A 24,743-nucleotide genomic window follows, 5' to 3' on the forward strand; every position below is an offset into this window, starting at 1 on the left:
AGCCAGATAATGAATGTAAACTTTTACAGACACAAATCAAACATTTGTTAAGGGTTTTTACGACAAGTGTCGTTCATTTGCTTTCTATTGACTTATTTTGAAAGGTGAGGCTGATTTGTTCTGGTGTGATTTAAAGCGACATGATAACGCCAGCTTCTCTTCCCCCCCGAAAAATCCAACGGAACCTGAATGCACCGTAAAATGGCTCCTCTCCCAAGACGGACCCGTATATGGGTCGGAGGATGCACAAATAAATAGCCTTTTCAAAGAAATTTTGTTTATGAGTATGTGCGCACAAATAAAGTAGAAGGGTTTAAATATGCATGTATGTATGTTTCATTAATACATTGGTAGGTATTTTGTGTCTTTTGACAAGTTCCATAATGATCTGGCCCGTGTGCCATTGCAGTGACGACGGAAAACCACTTATTGGCGGTAATGGGCTGCCAGTGTTAGTAAAGTGCAGTCGTACACGGCACGAAAAGGAGGAAGAAGAAAAGCCGTTCCGCTTTCTTCCGGTCTGGACTTTCTTTCGCTTTTCTTTTGGTGATTCTTGTTTTTCTTTGACGTTCAGTGGTCGCGTCGAGCAACCTTGAAAATGTCAGCAGACTCGGCGAGACTCTCCAAAAACGTTCTGCGAATGAAGGTACGTCACGCCGGCTCGTCGTTAAATCATGACCCGATCGATGCAGCACGTCAACGCACATGCGAACCTTGCAATGTGTATCGCGTATGTAATCCTCGCGCGGTTCTTGGCAGTTCATGCAGAGAGGTTTGGATGCCGAGACGAAGAAACAGCTGCAAGAAGACGAGAAAAGGATTATCAGTGACGAGCACTGGTACCTGGACCTGCCCGAACAACGCACGCAAGAGTAATAAACACTTAAACATACACATGCTTGATCGGCGTCATAATTAGCGACAGTAGAAAGGCATCATGGGAAAAAAATGTTACGTCTGAAAACCGCGACCAATCCTCATCCAAATTCATTTGCACGTCAGTCTCAAAAATGGGAGAATGATTAAAGTGATTTCCTAATGCTTAACGAAATGTCAGTCTTACTCCCAACATCCCAACAGTGGATCAATTGTGATTCGTCGTGTTACTGGATGACCAACTTGATGCTTTGCCCTCAAGGAACATGATCGTGGAGGAGAAAAGTTTTGTCCCGTTCGAGGGTCTTCTGTACGGCCGAATGTCCTTCCGCGGTTTCAACCCCGAAGTGGAGGTTTGTGGCCCGGTGGTCATGTTGGATGTGGCACGGTGACACAGAGTCTGACGTTGCGCTTTTGCAGAAACTGATGGCGCTGATGAATCCTACCACCGGGCAACGGCAAGCCGACCCCGCTGACGTTGGTCGCATGCAGACGGACGTGACGGATGAAGAGATGGCGCTCAGGTGTGTTGCTTGGCAGCCATTTTTGACGCAGCGGACCAATCTTGAGCGCTCGTCCACTAGGCCTCTTGGGGTTGTTAATTAGCGTTGTGTTGTGTTGTGTTGTAGGTACGAGAGTTTAGTGGGAAGCCTGAAGAAGAAGTTTGCTCGCAAGCGAGACCGAAACGCCATCCCAGACGCAGACGACAACCTCGACGTCAACCAAAACGCGCTGGAGAACAAAAACAAGAAAAGGTTCCTTAAGCCTTCCGATTGACGCACACGGATGTTTTGTTTTTTTTAAAGACATTTTTTTCCTTTTTTAAAAAAAAAAAACTTTGAAGGAGCTTGAACTTGGTGTTGTCAAGTTAACACGCTTTAGCAGAAAATATTTGGACGCTTTTATTGTTTGCTGACAAAAAGATTTTCACCACTGCTGGCTGCAATAAGGGCCTATTAAACCGCAGGAAGCGTTTGCGTGGTCTTTTTTTTTTTTTCCGACAAGATGTGAGACACTACACGGGGACGAGACAAAGTAGGTGCGGCAATGTGATGTGACAAAGTCAAGCAAAGTTCTTCTTGAGGAAGTTGATGAGTCCGTTGGTGGAGGCGTCGTGAGACGAAACCTGGGCGGCGTCACGCAGCTCCGGTTCGATCTTTTTGGCCAGCTGTTTGCCCAGCTCCACGCTGTGGGGGTGCGGGGGACAAAAAGGCAAACTTAGCACCAATTTGGCTGACTTGACATAACGCAGTCCTAGCGGCAAACTCACCCCCACTGGTCGTAGCTGTTGATGCCCCAGATGACGCCTTGGACGAAGATCTTGTGCTCGTACATGGCTGAACACACAAAAATATCACAATCGTCATCGGTGGTCGCTTCACATGGCAGCCGTCATCGTGTGTGGCGACTGACCGATGAGCGCTCCCAGCATGAAGGGCGTCAGCTTCTTGAAGACAATCGAATTGCTGGGCTTGTTGCCCTCGAAGACCTTCAAAAGAAAAGCGCTCACAAACCACTCTGAGAGCCTGCGTGCGTGTGCTTTGTTACTTTGTGAGGAAGAAGTTTGTCCAGGGCTTGTCCCGACAAGCCGGAAGCCTTCAGCTCCTGGCGAGCCTCCGCCTCCGTTTTGCCTTTCATCAGGGCCTCCGTCTGAGCCAGGAAGTTGGCACACAGGATCTGAAAAGACGAGCATCTTAAATTCAAGCTCCTGTTTTGGAAGGAAAACTACAATTGCCAGATTAGGTGAGCTCTCAAGTTGGCTTGTGTTGCGCAACACCGAGCCCAATCTTGCTGGCCCAAAATGTTGCGCTTGTTGTCTGACCTTGTGGTGCAGGTTGTCCCTGATGGGATTTTGCGACTGCGCCGGAATGAGGAAGTCAGCAGGAATCATGCGGGTGCCTGCCAACAAAAATCACGGCCAGTTGGCAACTCTGAGTGGCTGATAAGCCGCCATGTTGTGCGCGTGTGAGACCTTGGTGTATGAGCTGATAGAAGGCGTGCTGGCCGTTTGTTCCTGGCTCGCCCCACACGATGGGCCCGGTGTGATAGTTGACCCGACTTCCATCTTTGGTGATGTACTTGCCATTGGACTCCATGTCGCCCTGCGAACGTCACACCGGCCGGCTCTTGGTCTCTCGCTCTCTCTCTCTCTCTCTCTCTCTCTCTCTCTCACACACACACACACGGTGGGCGTACCTGCTGGAAGTAGGCGGCAAAGCGGTGCATGTACTGGTCGTAGGGCAGCATGGCATGCGTCTCGGCCTGGAAGAAGTTGCCGTACCAAACGCCCAAAAGCGCCAGCAGGACCGGGATGTTCTCGTCCAGACCGGTGTTCACAAAGTGATTGTCCTGCAACACGTCAATCGTCAATATCGGCGTAAGTATTTGCACCAACGCTACGATCATAATCATCACCATCCAGTGAGCGCCGCTCAGAAGCCGCTCGAAGCCGTCGAAACCTGAAAAAGAGCCGAGCAGCGAGTTGAGAAGGCGTAGGGGTCAAAAGCGGGACGGACGGTGCGGCGACAGGTGTACCGATGTGGAGCGCGATGGAAAGGCCGATGGCGGACCACAGCGAGTAACGACCTCCGACCCACTGCGGACGACACGGACACATGGGTCAAGCGTCAGCACGCGCGCACACAGAGACAAACGCATACTTACGTCCCAGAACTCAAACATGTTTGCCGTGTCGATTCCAAATTCCTGCACTTTGACCTGTATGCCAAAAAAAGAAAAAAAAGTTGACAGATTGCTTGCGTGCCATTTGACCGGTCGTCAGAAACGCGACGACGGAGGTTGACTTACCGCGTTGGTGGAGAGAGCCACAAAGTGTTTGGCAACAGCACTTTTCTGGAAAACAGCAACATTGAGAACGTCAGCAGCACGACATCAACCCCCCCATCAAAAAGAAAAAAACAGAAAAATGCTTACGTCGTTGGCGGCGCGAAGGAACCAGTCCCTGGCGGACTCAGCATTGGTGATGGTCTCCTGCGTGGTGAACGTCTGCATGCAAAAAAAAAAATCATCGTCATTCTCACCCTCATCAAAGCGAGCCGAAAGCCGTCGTGACCTTGGAGGCAATGACGAAGAGGGTCGTCTCCGGGTCAAGCTGAGCCAGCGTTTTGGCCAGATGAGTGCCGTCAATGTTGGAAACAAACCAGACGTTGGGGCCGCCCGCCGAGTAGCTCTTCAACGCCTCCGTCACCATCAACGGCCCCTGAAAATCACAAAGCCAAACATGTGCATCAGGCGAGCGTCAAGATCAGACAAACGACAGTTGCTGGAGAACCCGCGAGAAGCATCGGCAGGACTTTTTCCCTTCGGGCCGAACACGAGGTCAACTCACCAGGTCGGAGCCCCCGATGCCAATGTTGACCACGTCCTTGATGCTTTTGCCCGTGAAACCTTTCCACTTGCCGCTGCGCACTTTCTGTCCACGACACAAGACACCAAAGTCAACACCTTCCGTTACATACACACGCACACACACTCGCACACCTGCGAGAAGACTTTCATCTTGTCCAGCACGCGGTTGACTTCAGGCATGACATCTTTTGCATCCACCAGGATGGGAACGTTGGAGCGATTGCGCAGGGCCACATGCAGCACAGCGCGACCCTAAAGGCGCACGCACACACTGGATGAGCGCCAACTGGAGGACGGGGCCAGCGAGCGGCGCACACACCTCGGTGAAGTTGATCTTGTCCCCTTTGAACATGCTTTCCCGGGCCTGCTTCACCCCTCGGGACTCGGCCTGTCACGGGTCACATGATCGGGCATAGATATGAAGACAGACCTTTTCAAGAGCGTGCCTCCAGCAGCGCTAAGCTAGGAGGGGCAAAGGCACGTTGCATGAGCTTGCGCACAATAAGGTTTCACATGTCAAACAAAAACTTTTGTCCTTCTGTATTGATAGCACACGCTTTGACCAAAAAGATTTTGCAACTTCATTTCAAAACTTTGATAGGAAGATGGCCCCTGCCAACACTGCCGCCGCGTAATTACGGGGAATATTCCGCTTCCACTTGATCACCGATGGCAAAGCAAAAATTAGTGGAGTCCTCCAACATGTTGCGTGCCTCCACCACAGATGGATGACTCAGATGTCCACCCCTTCCCCACTTCTTTGTTTTTTGCCATCCCCCTCAACCAGTGTTGCCATATTTGAACTGTTTCGGAGCACGAGAGGTCAAGATTGCGCAAACGTTTCATCATTTTGGTCCAACAATGAGGTCGCTCAGCCGGTACATTACCCCATTGAGCAGGAAGTTGGACCGCCGCCAGCTTTCACCTGCTGGCTTGCGACATTCCCACGCAGCCCTTACACAAGAGTCAACTGCCTGCTTTTGGACTGGTTGCAAACCAGTTCCAAAAGATACATATCACATACAGAATGATACGGAGGCCATTGATTTAGACTCTGGGTTCTGGTTATTATGATGGAGCCCATTTTGGCTGACAGGCGAGAGGCCAATAGGAGGGCACATGGAGGTACAATCCATCCTTTCTTGCTCTTGGACAAAGCAAACGTTGCAATGGAAAAAGCCCTGCGGACTCAATGAAGCGAACCTCGGAGCTGATTAGAGAAGAGGAGCGGTTACCATGGCGATGAGCATGGACATGACTTCCGGGGTGATGAGATTCTTGGAGTAGTCCAGCAGGAGGTCGCCTTCAGGCGTCTCCACCTGCACACTGACTCGCGAGCACAGACACACAATAACATCGATTACGTTCAGAATTTTTTCAAGTTCTTTTGGACCAACTGGTTAAGTGGACCGGGCACGTGCATCAAAGATGTCACGCTGACTGACATTTGAACTATTACGTAAACAATCAGGATGGAGGGGAGGGTGCAAGGTGAACGTGCGGCGGGGCACGTCTCACCATTCGTGACGTCATGGCCGCTAACGGCTTGACGCTCAGTGTAGAATGTTGACGTAGAAAAACGCTTGAGTCAGCATGAAGAAGATGATGATTGTCATTTTGGATGTGTGGAACACAAGCGCTGCTGTCCGACAATTGTGGCCTTGCCTTTTGCCCTGCAGCTTGCATTTGCGCTGAGCCTGCTTTAAGCCGCCAAAAGGTTTAAAAGCTGAAGAATCCGCGCCACCTTTACAATGTGACAATACATCAGCAGCAGAGGAATTTACATATTTAAAAAAATATATATACAAATTAATGTTGACCTAACGACGACAGGCGGCGATGACCTTGTGGCGCACGACGAGACAACGTGACGAGACAAGACGAAGCCAGCAAGCTTGCGTCCTTCGAGCGAGGGTGCAGCTTCGGACAAGTTCGCTATTCGGCTCGGTTTCGCCCACCTGAAGCGACTGAAGCGGTCGGGCTCGGCGGCGAACATGTCCCTCATCTTCATACTTCCGCCATTGGCCCGGTGCCATTTCTCCAGCCGCTGGTAGTTGGGATCGTCGCTCAGGAGGGACATGATGAACGGGGCGACCGCGACAATGAAAAAGACAAGAAGTGGAAGAAGATGAACGCCCAGTTGATTCGCTCCGACTTGCTGCAGACGCAGGAAGACGACAGACGTGAACAGTGAGGACTCAGTCGACTTGCACCCGCCCCCCACGCCAATAAGGAATAGAGAGCCACTCCCCCCCCCACTTGTACTGACCAATGAGCGGCAGAGAATCCGCCCTCCGCTCGCGTCCTGCCCAATCAATGGCGGAGAAGATGGGCGTCCATAAAGACTTGCCAAATCACTTCGTCTGTACATCTACAGGTGGCTGCCAAAAATGACATCGAAGGTGAAGTCCATTATTTGAATTATGTTTTATTCATCCATCCTGAGAACCGCGTATCCTCACAAGGTTCGCGGGCATGCAGGCAGTCAGACTTTGGGGCGGTAAGCAGGGGACACCCCACATTGGTCGCCAGCCAATCGCAGAGCACATGTAGACAAATTATTGACGATCACAAGCGCATCTACGGACAATTTGGAGAACTCAATCGGCCTAATGACAAAAAAAAAGAAATTTGTATATCAGTCCACGACACACAAACTGAAATATTTCAAGCCTGTTTCAATTTTGATGATGGCATTAAGACACAAAAGTACACTAATCCAGTATTTTACAAAATTCCAATACGTTGTGTGTAGTGAACTACTGTAAGATATTTGAAACAATTTATTTTTCAATTTTGCACTACCCACCTGTAGACAATTTGGAGATCAGAAACCATTCAGCAACACCGACTTTGCCGGCAGAAAACAGGACAGACTCATGAATGCGCTTTATTTGAATCACCTTAGTTGTTCCTGGTAACGACCAGACATTGTGTCATGTGATTTAATGATTGGTTGACATGCGTTGGCGTCTTGTTTGTGAAGAGAAAGTTGTGAATAAAAATGGCAAACATTTAATAGTTGGAGATTCAAAAGTTGGCTACGTAATAGTTTAAGTGCATTGTAGGGTTAGGGTTGAAGTTTCAGGACAAATTTCCTAAGTTGGTGACGTTGTCAATCCAAACCGTCAAGATTGTCGTCTTGACTTGCACACTCATCAAAAAGCAACGAAGCCATAAAGTCATCATGCACACCCGCCAGCTCACGCTGATCATTTATTTTGTGTGCGTTGGTGGTAGTGGGGGTACTTTTGACTTGACATGGAGGCTGACTCTTGTTTCAGACAGTTGGAAGTGCAAATTGTATTGGTTCTGAGGTAAAGCCTTTGCCGCACATTTGAGCGCAAAGTCATGAGGATGGAGATGAGGCTGGGGAAGAGTGAGTGAGTGAGTGAGTGAGTGAGTGAGTGAGTGAGTGAGTGAGTGAGTGAGTGAGTGAGTGAGTGAGTGAGTGAGTGAGTAGGGGGTCTAGTAGAAAAGAGAGCTGCACCATACCTCCCAAACACAACTTACAAAATGTGAAGCACCCTCCCCCCCCGCAAACTGCAGCAAGCAGTGCTGGTGACAAAAGCATCTTCAGGTTGGTGGTCAACGCTACGCAGGTATCTTCTTGTCCTTCTGAAAGCAGCAAAACAGGAGTCAGTCGACAAGATGTGATGATTGCCGGCAAACAGAAAGGTGGTGCCTGGAGATGGGATGCGAGCGGCTTACGAGGAATCTCCTTTTTATGGTTTGTATTCGAGTCTCTCGATGCCCGAGCCTCATCTCAAGGCACCGCAGTAAGACATCACAATGCTCTCCATATATGCAAAAAAAGGTTGCGGCACCCTGTAGGCGGCGCCGACGTCTCCAAACTCCCGGCCAGCCTGGTTCCCCCTGTATCCTCCCCTGAAAGCGCTCCCTTGAGGCGGGCCCGAGGACCCCCGGCCGGCGGGCCGCCCTCTCCCCCGACTCCCCCGGTAACCGCGGTTGTGACGCGGTGGGAGGCCGAACGTCTCGGCATTCATGCGTCGCTCCTCCGCCCACGTCTGCCGACGCTCCCTGTGGGCGGGGCAGAGAATTGCATTTAAACGTCAATGACGTTTTTCCACTGAGTGGGCTGGGGGAGTGTCTGGGGGGTGCTTGGGAAGCGCGGTCACGCTACTGTTGGGATGTCATGTGAGTCACATGACTACCTGGGGAAGCCACTGCCGCCGCACCTGTCGTGAGCGTTCCTGTTGGAAGTAGAGCACACGTTAGGAAAGGGGCGGGGCAAAGTGGAGACTTGATGCTGACATATGACGTAATGTGCTCACCTGTTGTCGTCACAGGAGATGTTGTCAAAGAAGGACTTGGTCTTGTCGTAGTAGCACTTTGGTCCCAGCGCATCTTCTCCCTGTGGGTGCGCGTCGTCAGCGCCGTCTTTTTCCTCGCCGTTGAGTGCCTGCTCACTTTTCTCATCTGCACGCAACGCCACCAGCACACGCTTGCATCATTCGGGATGACATGATTAGCAAATTGCCAGTTCAGTCTTTTCATGTCTTCAATCAAGTTTCAATGAGCAACAGGAGGATTGTGCTCTGCCAGTGCTATTCCCCTTCTTGAGTCGGCCCCTTGTGGTGGCAGAGGGGATTGCGTGCACCCCAGCCCCCACCCCCTGACAAAGCGTGACAATGCCTGCAGTAGCGTGTAAGCCTGCACCTTTCAGCTTCAACTTGCTCTGAAACTCGCGCTCGATGTCGTCTTTATTGAATTGTGCGTTGGCGCTCTCAAAGTCAAAGTCCTTGTCGAACTTGACGCTGGCGCCGTCTCGCCGCACGCCAAAGTGTCCCCTGCCGCGGTGGCCGCCCCCTCGGCCTCGCCGGCTGTTGGGTGCTGGGGAATGAGAGCAAAATGGTCAGCGATGCACTTTTGAGGGCTGGAGCGCACACGCACAAGCGTTCTCACCCCTCCTAGCGTCTGCGGCGTCCGGGCGGTGGCGAGTCGAAGTGGGAGGGGCCGCACGAGGCTGGCCGGGGCGGCCCGGGATGGCGCCGGGATTGGCTGCGGTGGCGCTTGGAACCGACGCGACCGACCGTGCGGCTGCCAGCTCGGCGCTCTTCTGCGGCACGCCGGCGGACGACCCGCTGCTCCCTGCAGGACAGCCGCAGACTCAAAAGCTTGGAGAACACTCGCTCGCCCTTCTACTGTCACCTACACAGGTAGACGAGCTCTTTCCCTGCCACTGACAAGTATCGGAGATGATGCCGTGAGGCAAGCACGGAAGCGCTTACCACCGGCGGCAGGTACTGAGTGTGGCGAGAGCTGAGGTGTGCCGGCAAACTGGCCATAGGAGGCGGCGGTGGCCCGGTTGAACAGCCCGTAGGAAGATGCCGACTGGAAAGAGTTGGGGAGCGAGGCCGCGGCCGACGAAGTGGAGCTCATGGACGACTGAGGAGGGAGAAAAAAATACTTCAGATTTCATTCCAGTGAGAAACTCATGTCTTGCTTAAGACTCAAATAACCTCAAGTTGTCTCGAGCTCATCAGCTATTTGTCCTTCTACGTTATGTTGTCGTTGCTCAACATAGATGCTAATTGACGCACCTGCACGATGGCGGGGTCCTGGGGCAGAGAGCCGGTGGGCCTGGGGGGCTCGCACACCGTCAGGTCTTTGATGTCGCTGCCGCGGAAAATTATATACTCAAAGGTGTCATCTCGAGGGGGAATGGGTCGCTCGGTGGGCCGGTCCTCGGTTCCGAACGAACGCACTGGAGACACACGGTCGGTTGGGGGCTTGAGTGTGCCACTACGGGAGTGTCACGAACTGTTGCACGATTCAACACGTTAATCACAGGAGCAAATGAATTGATCCATCTGTGGAAATTTGCCTCAGCGTTTTCTGCCAGAGATCGTCCATGTAACCTTAGACAACCGAGTGTGGAGTACAATTGTCAACAACAGTGCTCTCCAAAAGTATTGCAACTGCAAGGTCACTTCCTTCGATTTAGTTGTATACTGCAGAAATTGTTTCAAAAGATAGGAGACAAGAGTTCAGCTTTTCTTACATTTAAAACTAGACGTAATGTTTAATGTTGAAGCAGTCAATACCTGAGCAACCAACAACATTGCCGGGTGGCTTCAAGCAAAAGGCGCTCAACCATCTCAATGTAACAAGCATGAAATAAAAGATGCACTTTTATTTTGTCATACTCATCTTTTGATCGACATGTCTGAGCATATGACAAAAACAAGGGAAGTGAACTTGCCCCTCCCCCCTTGGGAAGGAGAGTAGGGAACTGAAGGACCCTGGCAGTGACTACTTTCAGCGTTAGCTGCGACCGGTTCCAGATTTAGCCGCCTAGCGTGCTAATGCTAACGGGGTTACCTTTGGCTAAAGCCACGGTAGAGTTCTCCGTGTCGATGGTGTACAGAACACCCTCATAGCGGATCTCGGCCTTGGAGATGAGGCTGATTTTGCTGCCGAGGTAGGGCGTCCCGCCGGCGCTCATGTTGTCCTGTATATGTGACCAGGGCCAAAAGACTGAGTAACGGCGAGCGAGCTGTCCGAACTGGGCACTCAATCGCGCTGTAGGGACTACGTCGTCAGTTCAGTTGCTCGGTGCTACGCGCTAACATGCTACAAACATAGCTTCGACATCATCCGTCCTCCTCAGCCGCCATTGAGAGCCCGCGACCGCGAAGACTGATGGGACATAGACCGAGCACGGGCGGGCACCTAGATCTACATGTTCAGGAACGTCCGCAGCGGCGCCATTTGCTCGCGTCCAAAAAATCAAACAAATGTTGCTAGTTTTGTCACGACGCTGCCACAAATCCAGCAATTTTCAAGTTTATAATATAATAGGCGAATTAAAGAAAATGAAAAACTTTTTCCGTGGATCAAAAAACAGCAACAAGTTGTGGAAGGGCCTTTCGGTTTTTCAGGTGCAAAGCGTTCGGTGTTTTCGGGTTGGAACTAGTTGCTATGTTTCTATGCTCGAGAGCAACGCGGGTGCTCGGCGCATGCGCAAATTCTAAAATACGATTTGCACAAGGGTCCAATATCAAAGATGGCGGGAGCCTCCGACCCGCTGGAGGACATGCTCTTCAATGAAGTGGACGAAAAGGCGGTCAGCGACTTAGTTGGCTCGCTCGAATCGCAACTGGGGGAGTCCGAGCCCCCTCCTGCGTCCTATGCTACCGACCGACACGACGGAGCTCCGGCTGCCGCCACTCACTTCTCAGGGAAAGTGCGCGAGCAAGAGCCGCAACAAGGACACCCGGGGGCGGCTTTAAAGCTCCAGCCCGCCGCCGCTCAGCTTCTCCCCTCTTCCTCTTCTACCTCCGGCGAAGGGAGCGCCGGCCCGGCGGTCGGCGGGGCCGGCCCGCACTCGTTCGGGCCGGTTGCTTCTAGCTCGCCCGCCCCCGTGACGGCAGTCCAAACTTTGAGCGCCCAGCCCGCCGCTGCCGGCGCCGCTAGCTTCCAGTGGGCACCCGAAGCAAGTAGTAGGACGGCGTCGCCCGGCATGCAAAGTTTGAACGGTACCGCCGGAGTCGTCAAGTTGCTCAACTCTGCACCGGCAGCGGCGACGGCAGCGTCGCCCACGACGGTGACGACGACGACGACCAGCCCCCTTGCGGTCATGGCCTCCCCGGCCAACTTCCTCCCCGGAACTCAGTCCGCGGGTCCCACGGCTCCCTCCGCCGCCCAGCATAGACTCCCCAGCGCCGCTCAGAACGGCCTGGAGTCCAAAGGTGGGCCTGTGGGACCTTCTGGGGCCCCCTCACCCTCTCAGCTGGTAAACCACAGTAAGATGCTGGTGCTAGGTCAGCCAGCTTCCGGGAACATCCTTGCTGGCACCCCACCACCCCCTGCAGCGGCCCGCTCGCCTGTCACTCAGCCCCTCGGCCCCCCCGCTGTCAAGCCGGCTGTCAACGGGCTGGGCCAGCCTGCGGTGAGAGCGGCTGGCGTTGTCCAGCTTCAGAGACCTGGGCTGCCGACCGGGACTGTCGGGCCGGCGAGCGGGACCATCCGGCCGACTGCCCCTCATCCCCCATTGGCCGTCCGGCCTCAGCAGCAAGCCACCATCCAGCTTCCCCCGGGGTTCACCATGCCCGCAGGTTAGCCGTTCGACACATTGCGAGAGTCCAGATGTTCTGACGCAAATGCTTCACCTGTCTGTGTTTATCTTGCGTCAGGTATGGTTCTGGTCCGCATCGAGACGGGTCAGCTGGTGATGGTGCCGCAGCAGGTCCTGGCCCAAGCGCAAGCCAAAACGCAGCAGAGTCCCAGCGTGACCGCCGTCCCTCAGAGACCCGCCGCGCCCGCCACCATGCGAGTCAGCAGTGCCGCTCCAGTGAGTTGTGACGCCACTGGCGCAAGAGTCGCTACACATACGAGCAAGCGGTGAGGATTCTATGTGTGCGTGTGCACAGGCTCCTGCTGCGCCTCAGAATATCCGTCTGGCAACACCCCCCCACACGAGACTTCTTCAGTCTCCTTCCTCTTCTTCCTCGTCCTCTTCGGTACAGGTGAAGCGCTTTCTCCTCTTCCAGTCAAACCTGACACTGCTAAGTTTGTTGATTGCCGTTGCCTTGGTGCTGTTGTTTTGTGACCAAAGGCCGTCACGGTGACGTCTGTCGCCGCCGGTGTCTCTGTGAAGATGGCCCCGCCTCTGAAGGCACAGACGCCAATGGCAACGGCGACAGAGGCCACGACCGTCGCTCCCGCCGCAACGGGCGCCGCAGTCAAGTCGGCCGCGGCGGCGCCCGTGAGCGGCGCGGCCGTGCCCGGCAGCTGCAACAGAGTGACGGTGGTGTCGCAGGTGCGTCCGTTGTGGGGGAAGGGGGGTTGGCGTCGACGCCGCTCGACCAAAGTGTGTCGTGTTTTCACGTCCTCAGGAAATGCAGGAAAACGTGAAGAAGTGTAAAAATTTCCTGGCCACACTCATCAAACTGGCGTCCAACAACTCGCCCTCACCCGACACCTCCAAGAACGTCAAAGCGCTCGTTCAGGACCTCCTCGTACGTCAGCGTGCATGCGCCTGCGTGCCCGTCTGCTTGCGTGTAACACTGGGGTAATGTGTGTGTGCAGGATGCAAAGATCGAGCCCGAGGAGTTCACCAGTCGTCTGCAGGCGGAGCTCAAGTCGTCCCCACAGCCCTACCTCATCCCCTTCCTCAAGGTCATCATCACAAATCACCAATGAATAACGTTTGCTGCTCGTCTCCATTGACTCAAACATTTTACATTTTCAGAAAAGTCTTCCTGCCTTGCGTCAGTCGCTACTCAGCAGCCAGCAGTCGCTGAGCGCACCCCCAGCCTCCGCTTACGCCCCGTCCCCGAACGCCGCCATCCGACCCCGCTTGCCCATCTCGACGCCCGGAGTCCGGATGAATGCCCCACTCGCCACCGTGGTACGGAAACATTTCTGCTCGCTTGTTCCTTTGTCTTTCTCGGCTTGTCACTTGAAGTTGAAAAGAACATTAATTTGATGTCTTTTGTTTGGTTTTTCAGGCGCCGTGTCGTGGTGGCATGCAGACTGTTCGTGCTCCCCTGGTGGTGGGTGTGAGAACTCCTAGTGAGTGTTGACGAGATTTCCTTCGAGCAGTCGCCACCAATGGAACACCGTACTGAGCTTTTGCGTATGTTGTGCAGGCACTCTGACACGAGCACCCACCGCCATGGTCGCTAAAAGCGTGGTCACATTGGCGGCGCCAGCCAATCAGAAGAAGCTGGGAGACCCGGGGGGCGGGACTTTCAGGTGAGTCATGTGACATTTTTCCATCCTCAAGTCGGTGTTTTTGAGAAGGGAAGGAAAATAAATTTACAATAAATTACATTTTGTTTATGCGGGTTTACAAAAACATCAATCGTAAATGTGGATGCTGAATAACTGTGGCCAAAAACAGACTGCACCAACTTTTGGCTCCAGTGGTTGTATTTCTTTGTACTTTTGCAGAGACGACGACGACATCAACGACGTGGCCTCCATGGCGGGCGTCAACCTGAGCGAGGAGAACGCTCGCATCCTGGCCACCAGCTCCGAGCTGGTTGGCACCAAGATCCGCTCGTGCAAGGACGAGGCCTTCCTGCCCGCCGGCCTGTTGCACCGACGCATTTCGGATACGGGTGAGCGACTGGGGGGTGGAGCGGGGAAAGTGTGCGACTCGCTGGAAGGTAACTGGCCGTCAACTCCGAAAGCTTGCCGAGTGACGAGTTGTGTCGATGTGCTGTCAGCTCGCAGGCTGGGCGTGAGCGAGGTTCCTCTGGAGGTGGTCAACTTGGTGTCGCACGCCACGCAGTCGCGACTGCGCTCGCTGCTGGAGAAAGTTTCCGCGCTGGCTCAACACCGATCAGACGTTGTCAAGGTGACGCGACTGCCCTGCGAACGCCGGAAAAGCGCTTGCAAGAAGGATGTTAATGCCGTGACATTACGCTCAGGACGAAGAGCATCACGAGCAGACCGGCGACGTTCGCGCCCAGCTTCGCTTCTTCGAGCAACTGGAGCGTCTGGAGAAGCAAAGGAAGGACGAGCAAGAGAGGGAGATCCTGCTCAAGGCCGCCAAGGTCCCGACCAGGAAAACGGCACCGAGGCTCGGCCTGACCATTTGACTCTCATTTGTCTGTGCGTTTGTGTGGCAGAGTCGAGCCAGGCAGGAGGATCCCGAGCAGGCCCGTCTCAAGCAGAAGGCCAAAGAGGTTGGTTCGGGCTCACCACTTCTGCGAAACAAAAAATTCCCATCAGAAATGACCAAAGTCAAAAGGTCTCAATCTTTGAACATGTTTGATGTTTGCGTTGCCAGATGCAGCAGCAGGAGTTGGCTCAGATGCGCCAACGCGATGCCAACCTGACTGCGCTTGCCGCCATCGGGCCACGAAAGAAACGCAAGTTGGACTCCCCGGGCGCCACCGCCTCCTCCGCCGAGGTAACGCTCGTCCGTCCCCTGCCAGCAGTGCCTTCCTCTTTTTGCTCTCTTGACTTTCTTCATTTTAGATTGCAGAGTGACGAGTGGACACTGGATTGAATTGACACACTGACTACAGAAAAGGAAAATGCGCCTGTGGCATAAATGTGACGCGTTCTTCTGTCCACAGGTGGCGTCAGGCGCGTCCTCGTCCTCCTCGTCCTTGTCGTCGCCGCGGCAGCCTTGGCGTCAGCGCATCACCAGAGTCAACCTCAGGGACTTGATCGTGTGTCTGGAGCAGGACGGCAGCACCGCGCGCTCGCTAATGCTCTACAAGGCGCTGCTGAAGTGAGGACCGCCCCCTCGCACTCTATGAGTGTGCCCCGGCCGCCCCGAATACCCCGCCCCACCCCCTCCAACAGCACCGACCTGTGTCTTCCCCATCGCCGCGGCAACACTTTCCATAGTATCGCAGGACCACATGTGGGGACGCCTCAGCCGGCGGCTGTTAGCGTTCAGATTAGCCTCGGAGCTAATGAGCGACATCTCGGATTTGGTGGCAGCCCATCTGGAAAGGGAAGTTTCAGAAAACTAAAACATTGTGACTCCGCCCACACACGTATATAACCAATCAGAGTCGCGCTGGCCAATGATTATCATAACTTGACCATTAAAGACATTCTGGCAGTGAAGCACCACCCCCCTCCCATACCACTCAAGCTTGGTGAGCGCTATGCTAACATGCTAAAGTATGGTAAACACATTGTTGCATTTGTGGTTCAGCTGAAAAGCGGAAAGATGAGGCACCCTGATTCCGATCTCCTCCACAGCAGCACACTCCCCACTTGGAGCTCGTCGTGCCAATTGCAGGTTTTCTTCACTTTTTAAGACTTTTTGCAGGTTTTTAAATGCTTTCAGTGTATTCTTTTGGTTCTTGTGACGAGCACCCCGGTCTGCCGGTTGTGCCAACTTTTGCGATTATTTATATTTCCTACATTCTCTACTCAATCATGGACTTTTACACCTGTTTGTACCTTTACTCAAATGAAATAAAGACCTTTGGAAAGTGCGCACGAGTCGCATGAGCGGGCAGTGATGTCAACATGTTACTACATGCGGGTAACCAAGGCAATGACAGGGCCTAGCAAACTTTGGAGCTCAACTGAAGCCAGAAATAAAAATAAAGTTGAAATAAAATATGCTTTCTCTTTTTGAAATTGTTGTTCATGCTTGGTTAAAGGGGAACTTTGCAGTTTGAAAAGCATAGCCAAAATAGGAATGTAATTTGAGGAGTTTTTACATTTACCAAAATTGGATGTAATGATTATTTTGAATCAGTATTACATACCCCCTTTCATAAATTAAAGATCGAAAAACAAAACTCAAGAAACGAACGCGTTGGCGCTGTCTCTTTAAAAGCACCAACTGCAAGCCGCGCGCACATTCCGGCAGTGACGTCACGCACCACGAGGCCAACATGGCGGCGACGCTGGGCAGAAGCTTCATTGAGGTCTGCGCATTTGAACGGGAAGCTGTTCAGCGGTTCCGAGAAGTCGAAATCAAGTTTGGTAAAGTCAAATCAACGCATGCCTGCACTGTGCCTCTTTGGAAGTTTCCAACACTTTGCAAAGTGCTAGACACGAACCTTACACTGACCGGATATGCTAATAACAGCTAGCTTCCCTTAGCATTCTGCGCGCGCCTTCTATGAATGTCAATCGTTCCTCTATTATGGAAGGCCATTCCCCACAGTACAAAAATACACTTAACTTAAGAATTTTTTACTACGAGTCTCAAAGCATGTTTCCACATTATGTTGTTTTGACGTTTTATGGCGGAGCGCGTTTCCGCCACTAATAAAAAAGACATCTATATTCCAAATGGGTTTCCATAGCAGTTGTCGAACACCTCTTCGCGTTAATGTCACTTGACCTTCCGGGGCGCCACTTTGTTTACTGTCCGTGGGTGGGAGAAGGAAGAAATTAATGCATACAAACATTTGAAGGCCAGGTTTTGAGCGTCAAGTGGTGTCATATGGTTTGTGCTAAACCAACCTCTGGATTTGCTGTAATGTAACCTTTATTTGGTCAGATGAGTCAAGTGAGAATGTCTTTCTCGTTTGTGTGGTGTGTGCAGCTTCAGCACCTCCCGCAGGAGCTGTGAAATTTCCAGATGCAGCCGGAGCCTTCCACTATGCCGACGGCGGCGACAAACTGCACTCCATCACCAGCAACAGATTCATCTCATGGTCAGTGACACTCGCCTTCTTCTTATTATGACTACCGGCAAGAGCATGAAGATTGTTCTTTTACATTGCTGGCGGCGTTTCCCCTTTGACCTTTCTGTTTGCCAGGAGCACGTCGGGCGACGCGGTGCAGTTGGTGGAGCACTCATTGGATGGCAACCTGTTAAACAACGCCGTGCGGCTGCGCTTTGCCAACTGCCAGGTGGTGCCAGGGGGCGTGGCCGTGGTCGAGACCCTCAACAACGTGGTCCTCCTGGTCGCCACCAATCAGAGCGTCCATAGGATGCTGCTGCCGCACCCAAAGCCCGTGTATCGCAACGTAAGTAAAAATAATGTCTCTCCCGCCCAGCTCCGACTTGTAAACGCGCGTCCGTGGTGTTAAGGACGCAATGACGGAGCTCCACATGCAGTCAGTGCTGACGGACTTGATCAAGTTAAACCTGGACGACTCCTGCCACAGCGCCGCCATCCCCGCCACGCTCACCCCCGCCGGCGGTGCCGCAGGGGTGAGCGCCGTGTGGCTCACGCAGCACGGAGACGCCAACTACGCCTTGGCCTCACCTGCAGGGGGCGTCGTGGTTGTCACACAGCCCGCGAAGGCGCGGCAAGGTGGGCCTTGTCTGTCTGTTGATTTCTGTGTCTCTTCCTTGTGTATGTCTTTATACCTGCGTGCGTGCGTGGCCTCAGGCGAGTGCTTTGTGTCGGAGCTGAAGACAAGTTGGGTGATGCGGCGTCTGTCAGGGTGGATCCCGAGCGCCATGCGCGGCGAGCAGAGCGACGACGTGGCAAGCTTGGCGGTGCGAGAGCTGGACGACGACTCGCTGGTCTTGGCCATGTGCCAGGACCATAAACTGCGCATGTGGTCCCTTCGGGTGAGCCAGTTGATGCCGTGCGTTTGCGGCCGCCGGCCGAGAGGAGCCTATTGCCCAATCAGCCGTCCGCCGCATTTATGTGTTCAGGATCAGACGTGTGTGCTGGAGGTGGACATGTTGGAGTACATGCCGGTGGCGTGGAAGGGTGGCGGGCGGTGGTCAGGCGCGGGCCACCGCCTGCGCCTGACCTCTTGCTCAGCCTCGGGCCTGTGCCTGGCCGTGTACCTGGCGGTGCCCCACAGACGGCAGTTTGTGGTACTGCAGCTGCTGCCGGCCGACACCAACCGCTACAGCGTGGAGCGCATCTCCTTGCTCTTCTGCACTCAGGTGAGTTCCACCGACGAAGGGGAGCAGGCGGCTTCCAACGCTCAACCGACAACGCCTGCAATGTTTGGCTGCAGGAGACGCTGGTAGACTTTGTGCTGACCTCCACCGACATTTGGGCCCTGTGGCTGGACGACGACGACAACGCCGTCGTCAAATGCATCAACTTTGAACAGTCAGTCAAAAGCAAAACTTACTCCTTTGTTTGTAGTCCCTCGCTGTCTGTAAAGAAAAAAACGAGCGCGTTGTCGTCTGTCAGGAACGTGTCGGGTCAGTGGAATCAGGTCTTTGTTCAGCCTCGCCCGGAGGAGGAGGTCCTCGTCGGCATGGATCAGGACCCCCGAGTAAGTCGTCCGTCGATCAGTCAGGCGGCGCCATATATTCCCAACGATACCTGAACTCCCGTGTGATGATTGACAGGAGACTTACTTGGACGTCATCTTCTCGCCGCTTCGCTTCACGGCGGCGGCAATCGTCAAAGCCCTGCAGGTGAGCGGCTGTCGCTTGGCAACGGAACAAATGTTTGTTTGGGTGACACTCCGTCTTGACTCGAGCGGTTGCCTCCATCAGATCTTTCGCCGAGGCGCCGACATCCTCCCCGACGCCTCGTGGGAAGGACTGAGGAAGGAAGTCACGCTGGCCGTGGAGAACAAGGTGATTACCCGAGCGTGTGCCGATTGAAGTGAGGCTTCCTTACAGCCAGGCAGCCGCCTTCTGAATGTTTGTGTTGATCTGTTCAAGCTCCAGAGCAGCGTGACGGAGTTTGAGTTCTCCCAGGACGAATATCGCCACCTTCAGGTGGAATTTTGGTCCAAGTTTTACGCGTGCTGTCTTCAGTACCAGGAGGTTCTGGCCACGCCGCTCGCCATCAGCGTCAGTCCTCACAGTCACATGGCGTGCCTGCTCAAGAAGGTATGGGATGGCGCAGCCGGCCGGCCGCCTTTTCTGGGCACGCTTTCCTCGTTAAGACTGGCTTGCCGCTTTTAGGGTTTCCTTTCCTTCCTGTTGCCTTGTTTCGCCGTTGACCAGCTCTACCTGTCCTCCGACGACCAATTCTTGACTGAAGACGACGTGCCTTTCGTCGACGGTAAACGCCGAGCTCCCGCCTGCAGGATGCGTGTCGGTGTCTCGACAAGTGTGTTTGTGTGTTCAGAGGCGGACAAGGCCGCGCTGATGTCGTGTTTGCGTGTGCTGAGGGACGGCGTGTCCTCGGAGATGGCGCACGACATGGAGAGCGCGCTCCAACATGCCGAGTCGCCGGAGAGGAGCGCCAAGCTGGTTCTGGACAAAATGCTGGCGCAGGACAAGTATGTCTCGCGTACGCTCGCAGACGCACTGCCGTGTGTTGATGTCACATGGTTGTATTGTGTGCTCAAAGCATGATCGAGGACATCCAGAACAAACTGCAAGATGTTTGCAACCTGACGGCGGCCGTGTTGGGTCTTCTCAAAGAGGTGGATCTAGAGACGGACTTGGACTTTGGAGATGGTCCACTTTTACCGGGTACGGTCTTGTGCTCGAGGAACGTATTGGCTAAACATTTGAACTTTAGTTGACGCTCGTGTGTGTATGTGTTTTAGGCGAAAGCATGAGCGTGCGTGTGAGCGCGTCTCAGTTATACTCGAGCACCACCGCTGTGTCGCTGATGTGTCAAGCGCTGAGTGATGTGAGCGCCACGCGGACGCTCCTCTGCAGGGACGTGCTGCTCCTCCTCAAACTCTGCCTACGGCTCGGCGAACACGTATGTACACATGCACACACGTGTCTCCCCTCAATCCAACCGCATACATTGCGACCGTCGCAAAGTTGCGCACACGCAAGATTAAGTGCTCGCGTATGCGGCAGGTGTTGCCAGGCGGAGCGTCTCAGCTACTCCGGATCCAACAGGAATTGATCCCACTGGCGTCTCAACTATTGTCCTCCTATTTCGTGCTCAAGCACTTCAGTCGAAGCGTTGGCGTGCAGGTCGCCGACGACGCCGTGTGAGTGTGTATGCGCGTGCAGTGAGTTGCCCGCTGCTTCCATTCGTGACCTTTGCCCCCCCCACCCCCCTTCCCGTCTTTCTCCAGAGACGCCAACCTGCAGCACCTCAGCGCCTTACACCTCAGCGACGCCCCCGCGCTCACCGGCAGCGCTGCAGGTTGCCCACGTCGCAAGTGCTCTGTCTGTGTCTTTCCCAGGGAGAAATCTTTTTGTCCAACGTCTTGGATGGATGCCGATTTCCCTCGACGTGTCTTTTGTTGTGCCCGTGTGTTTGAGAAATTGTGCGGGAAATTGTGTCCTGTGTTTGAATGTGCGAGAGGCCGCGAGCTAGCGCGCTGGCGTTCAAGCTGATCGTGGCGGTGAAGTTGAGGTGTGGGTGCGTGTCCGCAGCGGCCAGTCACCAGTCGTCGGTGGAGATGTTCTACCAGAGTTGCGGCCGCAAGCTGGCCATCCGACACCTCTTCTCCCGGATGGCAGACGGCGTCGCCGTCACCTGGAACGACTCGATGGCCATCGTCCTACAGGCGCTCGCTCAGCTGCTGTATCCTTGCCGCCGTTACCGTGACGATGGTGGGGGCGGGTGTTGAAGCGCGTTGGCGCGACAGATGCATTGTGTTGTTTTTGCCCTGACTGAAGCGCCGCGTCATAGCTGGCCCAGCAATTCCACCTTCCACTTCCCAGAATGCCTGATGGCCAACTGTCAGTACACTCACCTGCAGGTCAGTACGCATTAGCTATAATGTTGCTTGTGAATCGGGGCTGGCCTCGAATGTTTTGAGGAGTGGCCGACGTAGCCATTCAAAGACGTGGCGTGAGCCCCCAGCTTTGCTTTATTGCGAAAGAGGCGGGAAGCCCTCAGCTTTCTATTGTGTGCGCAGGACTACGTGCGTCTGATTGGTTCCTGGTGTCAAGTGAACGTCGGCTCCTCCCGCTTCATGTTAGCTCAATGCTACCTTGCCAACGGCGAGGGTCACAAGGTGAGCGCGCACGCCCGCGCCGGCTCCTCAAAGGCTTCGGCGCATCACGTGACCGTGTGCCGCCTTCCCAACAGGCCTTGCGGTGCTTCCAGGAAGCCGCCTCTGAGGTGGAAAAGGAAGACTTTCTCATCAAATTGTCGGGTGTCGAAGACGAGCAGGCCGCCGCCTGCTCGCCCACCTTGCGCTACTATAACAAGGTTTGCGCTAATGCTAGCGGACACTGCCACGACAAAAATGTTCACGCTAAAACTAACGTTGCAAAAACTAATGCTGTGTGCGTTTCAGGTGCTGCGTCTGCTGGAGGATGTCGGGCTACCAGAACTTGTGATCCAGTTAGCCACCTTAGCGTTAGCCGAGGCCGTCTATGATGTCAGCAGTCAGGTGATCTCACGCAAACCCCCAGAAAGGACGCCATCCTGAGGTCCAACTAGGACTCAAAAAGCCAACCCGCTTTTGTGTACAGGCGGCCTTGTGGACCAGAATCTTCAAGCATCATTTGGACCTGGGACACAACAACGAAGCTTATGAGGCTTTGATCCAGAACCCGGACTCCAGCATGTGAGTACGCACGCGTGTGTTGCACCCAGGCGGGCACGTGTGTTAGCGTGTGTGCGTGTTTGTGTGCAGGCAGCTGGACTGTCTCCGTCAGCTGGTGGTGGTTCTGTGCGAGCGGGCTCAGCTGCACGACCTGGTCCACTTCTCCTACGTCAATCTGCACGATGAGGTAAGGACGATAGCTCCGCGGTCATGCGAGCATTACCCCCACCCTCTCCTCACTCAGCTGTCCGTTTGTCTCGTCAGGTGGTCGGAATCATCGAATCGCGTGCGAGAGGCGTCGACCTTCTCACGCACAACTACTACGAACTCCTCTACGCCTTTCACATCAACAGACACAACTACAGGAAAGGTAAAGGTGCAAAGCGGTGTGAAATGTTCACACACGCCCGCTAAGTCACATTTTGTCCGTGTGTGCATGTAGCGGGCACGGTGATGCTGGAGCTGGCCATGCGTTTAGGTCGCGAGGTGTGTTCGGTGCGTGGGCTGAAGAAACAGGTGAACTGCTTCCTGGCCGCCATCAACTGTCTGCGCCTCATCCGGCCTGAGTACGCGTGGATGGTTCTGCCCGTCCCGGAGGTACGCACGCACATGCGTGGCACACTCATTTGTGTGCGTGGCTGATTTCTTTTTTTCTTTCTTGCAGTCTGAGCGTCCGGGAGCGTCACCCAAACGAAACTCGGACGGTGATGTTGTGAGCCCCCCAGGTCAGATTTTCATCATTAACTCTGGTTTTGCTGCCGTCTTGTAGGATCTTTTGGCATTATGCAAAGAAGGGGAAATAATGTGGGAAGTTTTTACTAAAGAAGGGGAGAGGTTTTAAAAAATAAAAAAAAAAATAAAAAACATCTTGGTGAATTTGTTAGTGTTAAAGCAGAAAAAATGCGCATTTGGAATAATGGAAAAGATTGCAAGCAAAATACTGAGTCGAGTGAAAGTGATGATGTCATCAAGTAGCCAACTTTTGTCCCGTGATGTCATTTCCCATGTGTCAGTTAAGCGTCAAGTAGAGATTTTGGAGCTGCGCGACCTGGAGAAAGAATTCATGATTGCCACCTGTCGACTGGCACTAGCGCAACATCAGCCGCAGGCGGCCACCGTCGCAGGTACGCATCACCTTGATCCTCCTCCTCATCATGTTGGCGGCAGTTATTAAAGCGCTCGCGTGCGCCCCCTTGCGTTCAGGCGGCGCCGGTCCGCACGAACTGGTGCGCCTCCTGCTGGACGCCGGGCTCTTCATGTGCGCCCGGCAGCTGTGCAACGTCTTCAAGCTGCCGCTAGCGCCGCTCTTTGACGCGCTGACCTTCAGGTGAGACCCGTTGTGCTGAGAATGAGAATACGACACGTCTACTCAGGAAATGTAAAAACCCGTGGCTTTTGTATGGTCAGGTGCATCAAGCTTCAGTTTGGTGGCGAGGAGGCTCAAAACGAGGCCTGGCTGTGGTTGGCCGCCAATCAGCTCTCGTCCGTGGTCAACACCAAAGAGTCCAGGTTTGATGATGACGCTTCGACTTTCCCCCGGCGAATTACCGCTGATGACATCACAACATGTCCGTGGTTCTTTTTTTTTTTTAGTGCCGTAGACGAGGCATGGCGCCTCCTGTTCTGGTTCCTTTCGGAGTTCCCGTCATCCGACGGCCTTCACCACCGCCAAGTTCTGGTCAAGCTGCTGTCACACGGCGTGCCGCCACCCGATTGGCTGGTCAAGTCCTACAAAGTGCGCCCGCCTCTCAAACTCTCACACAATGTTTGCATGTCATCCGCACAATCAACAGCGATTCCACATTATTCTTGTCCATGTCCGTCACATGGGTTCCCTCTAGGAGGTGGATGCGGCAGCATTGCTGCGTGTCTTTTTGAACTTTGACCTGCTAGACGAAGCAGCCGAACTGGTGATTGAGTACGTTGACGCTCTGCTGGGACGCGGACACCAATACTTTGGCATCAAGGTCTCACACACTCTGGCGCCATTTTCCACTGCCACGATTGCATGCACGGACACTTTGGGACACTGAGACAATTGTCTCACTCGCCAAATGTTGTTTTTGCTGCTCAGACGCCGCTGTCGGCGCGCAATCCGAGCGTGTGGCTGCCATACACGCCCATTGATCAGCTGATGGCGGCACTCAAGGACACGAGGAGCAACCAAGGCGTGAGTCTTCCGCTGCCTCACTGCGCGTTTGCGTGTAAGCGCCGGTTGTTGACGTGTTGCTGCCGTTTCAGCTTTACGAGCGACTTGCGGACAAACTGGCCGACTACCACAAGATGGTGGCGAACGCCACCAGGATAACGCTGGCCACTCGTTAATCTTTTTCATGTAAATACGACCTTTTTTGATATCATGAGAAAAATAAATTACATTGTGAAAGTGAGGTTGTGGGTTTTTTTTCCGCACGTTTGTCCACTGGCAGCAGTAATATTTGTTTTTCATTTGAAACTGTTCGCACAGTGTCCAGAGCTTCGTTTCCCATACAAGCCGTCGTCGTGCCAAATTGAACAGTGTGAAATTGAAGCATGATTACAAACTTTAAAACAAATGTTTTAAAATTGAAATATAGGTTCGACACAGTGTTCATGCTTTGATATCTGACTCCAGAGGAGTAGGGGCCTCACCAGTAATGAATGGACCTCTCTGCACCTTACTGAATATTTGAGGGACTTGGATACATCACTAA

At 53.7% G+C, this 24,743-nt stretch overlaps 5 protein-coding genes across 7 annotated transcripts; 3 read left to right on the forward strand and 2 right to left on the reverse strand.

The window, feature by feature from the left end:
* Positions 1-489: 489 nt before the first annotated feature.
* mphosph6 (M-phase phosphoprotein 6) lies at positions 490-1,733 on the forward strand. The gene is made up of 5 exons (XM_037253773.1): positions 490-646; positions 760-872; positions 1,139-1,229; positions 1,297-1,400; positions 1,506-1,733. The coding sequence occupies exons 1-5, from the start codon at positions 599-601 to the stop codon at positions 1,651-1,653; spliced, it is 504 nt and encodes a 167-aa protein (XP_037109668.1). The 5' UTR covers positions 490-598; the 3' UTR covers positions 1,654-1,733.
* Positions 1,734-1,759: 26 nt separating this feature from the next.
* Positions 1,760-6,509, reverse strand: gpia (glucose-6-phosphate isomerase a). Its single transcript, XM_037253586.1, has 18 exons — positions 6,204-6,509; positions 5,481-5,571; positions 4,565-4,633; positions 4,378-4,497; positions 4,226-4,309; positions 3,950-4,096; positions 3,811-3,882; positions 3,685-3,729; positions 3,541-3,594; positions 3,412-3,472; positions 3,292-3,335; positions 3,073-3,225; positions 2,849-2,978; positions 2,699-2,775; positions 2,425-2,553; positions 2,290-2,365; positions 2,147-2,213; positions 1,760-2,063 (listed from the first exon to the last, which is right to left on the reverse strand). The coding sequence occupies exons 1-18, from the start codon at positions 6,323-6,325 to the stop codon at positions 1,940-1,942; spliced, it is 1,665 nt and encodes a 554-aa protein (XP_037109481.1). The 5' UTR covers positions 6,326-6,509; the 3' UTR covers positions 1,760-1,939.
* Positions 6,510-6,656: 147 nt separating this feature from the next.
* Positions 6,657-10,938, reverse strand: lsm14aa (LSM14A mRNA processing body assembly factor a). 2 transcript variants are annotated; one of them, XR_005098164.1, is made up of 10 exons: positions 10,591-10,938; positions 9,810-9,973; positions 9,498-9,654; positions 9,172-9,357; positions 8,926-9,099; positions 8,541-8,685; positions 8,421-8,459; positions 8,073-8,286; positions 7,759-7,863; positions 6,657-7,614 (listed from the first exon to the last, which is right to left on the reverse strand). XR_005098164.1 is itself a non-coding variant. In XM_037253670.1 (9 exons), the coding sequence occupies exons 1-9, from the start codon at positions 10,712-10,714 to the stop codon at positions 7,840-7,842; spliced, it is 1,227 nt and encodes a 408-aa protein (XP_037109565.1). In that variant the 5' UTR covers positions 10,715-10,937; the 3' UTR covers positions 6,657-7,839. The 2 variants fall into 2 exon arrangements, 1 of the variants encoding a protein (XP_037109565.1); XM_037253670.1 differs by having other exon boundaries at positions 6,657-7,863; positions 10,591-10,937.
* A 223-nt stretch (positions 10,939-11,161) lies between these two features.
* On the forward strand, positions 11,162-16,197 carry LOC119123993 (transcription initiation factor TFIID subunit 4-like). Of its 2 annotated transcripts, none has more exons than XM_037253529.1 (15): positions 11,162-12,326; positions 12,405-12,562; positions 12,642-12,737; positions 12,827-13,030; positions 13,107-13,229; positions 13,300-13,389; positions 13,463-13,621; positions 13,722-13,785; positions 13,863-13,968; positions 14,167-14,336; positions 14,445-14,575; positions 14,649-14,774; positions 14,850-14,906; positions 15,011-15,133; positions 15,303-16,197. In XM_037253529.1, exons 1-15 carry the CDS (start codon positions 11,276-11,278, stop codon positions 15,462-15,464), a joined length of 2,820 nt encoding a protein of 939 aa, XP_037109424.1. In that variant the 5' UTR covers positions 11,162-11,275; the 3' UTR covers positions 15,465-16,197. The 2 variants fall into 2 exon arrangements, with proteins under 2 accessions (XP_037109424.1, XP_037109426.1); XM_037253531.1 differs by having other exon boundaries at positions 12,642-12,731.
* Positions 16,198-16,563: 366 nt separating this feature from the next.
* nup160 (nucleoporin 160) lies at positions 16,564-24,440 on the forward strand. The gene is made up of 34 exons (XM_037253484.1): positions 16,564-16,680; positions 17,249-17,360; positions 17,466-17,676; positions 17,741-17,966; positions 18,045-18,229; positions 18,317-18,556; positions 18,631-18,728; positions 18,813-18,897; positions 18,974-19,042; positions 19,124-19,207; positions 19,295-19,465; positions 19,541-19,640; positions 19,707-19,860; positions 19,932-20,056; positions 20,134-20,294; positions 20,399-20,535; positions 20,623-20,693; positions 20,927-21,077; positions 21,186-21,255; positions 21,415-21,513; positions 21,588-21,710; positions 21,799-21,894; positions 21,977-22,071; positions 22,141-22,237; positions 22,315-22,420; positions 22,493-22,647; positions 22,715-22,775; positions 23,064-23,174; positions 23,254-23,377; positions 23,458-23,559; positions 23,644-23,785; positions 23,892-24,017; positions 24,125-24,220; positions 24,292-24,440. The coding sequence occupies exons 1-34, from the start codon at positions 16,590-16,592 to the stop codon at positions 24,373-24,375; spliced, it is 4,158 nt and encodes a 1,385-aa protein (XP_037109379.1). The 5' UTR covers positions 16,564-16,589; the 3' UTR covers positions 24,376-24,440.
* The last annotated feature ends 303 nt before the right edge of the window (positions 24,441-24,743 follow it).

This window comes from Syngnathus acus, chromosome 6, assembly GCF_901709675.1.
Source record: "Syngnathus acus chromosome 6, fSynAcu1.2, whole genome shotgun sequence".
Lineage (NCBI taxonomy): Eukaryota > Metazoa > Chordata > Actinopteri > Syngnathiformes > Syngnathidae > Syngnathus > Syngnathus acus.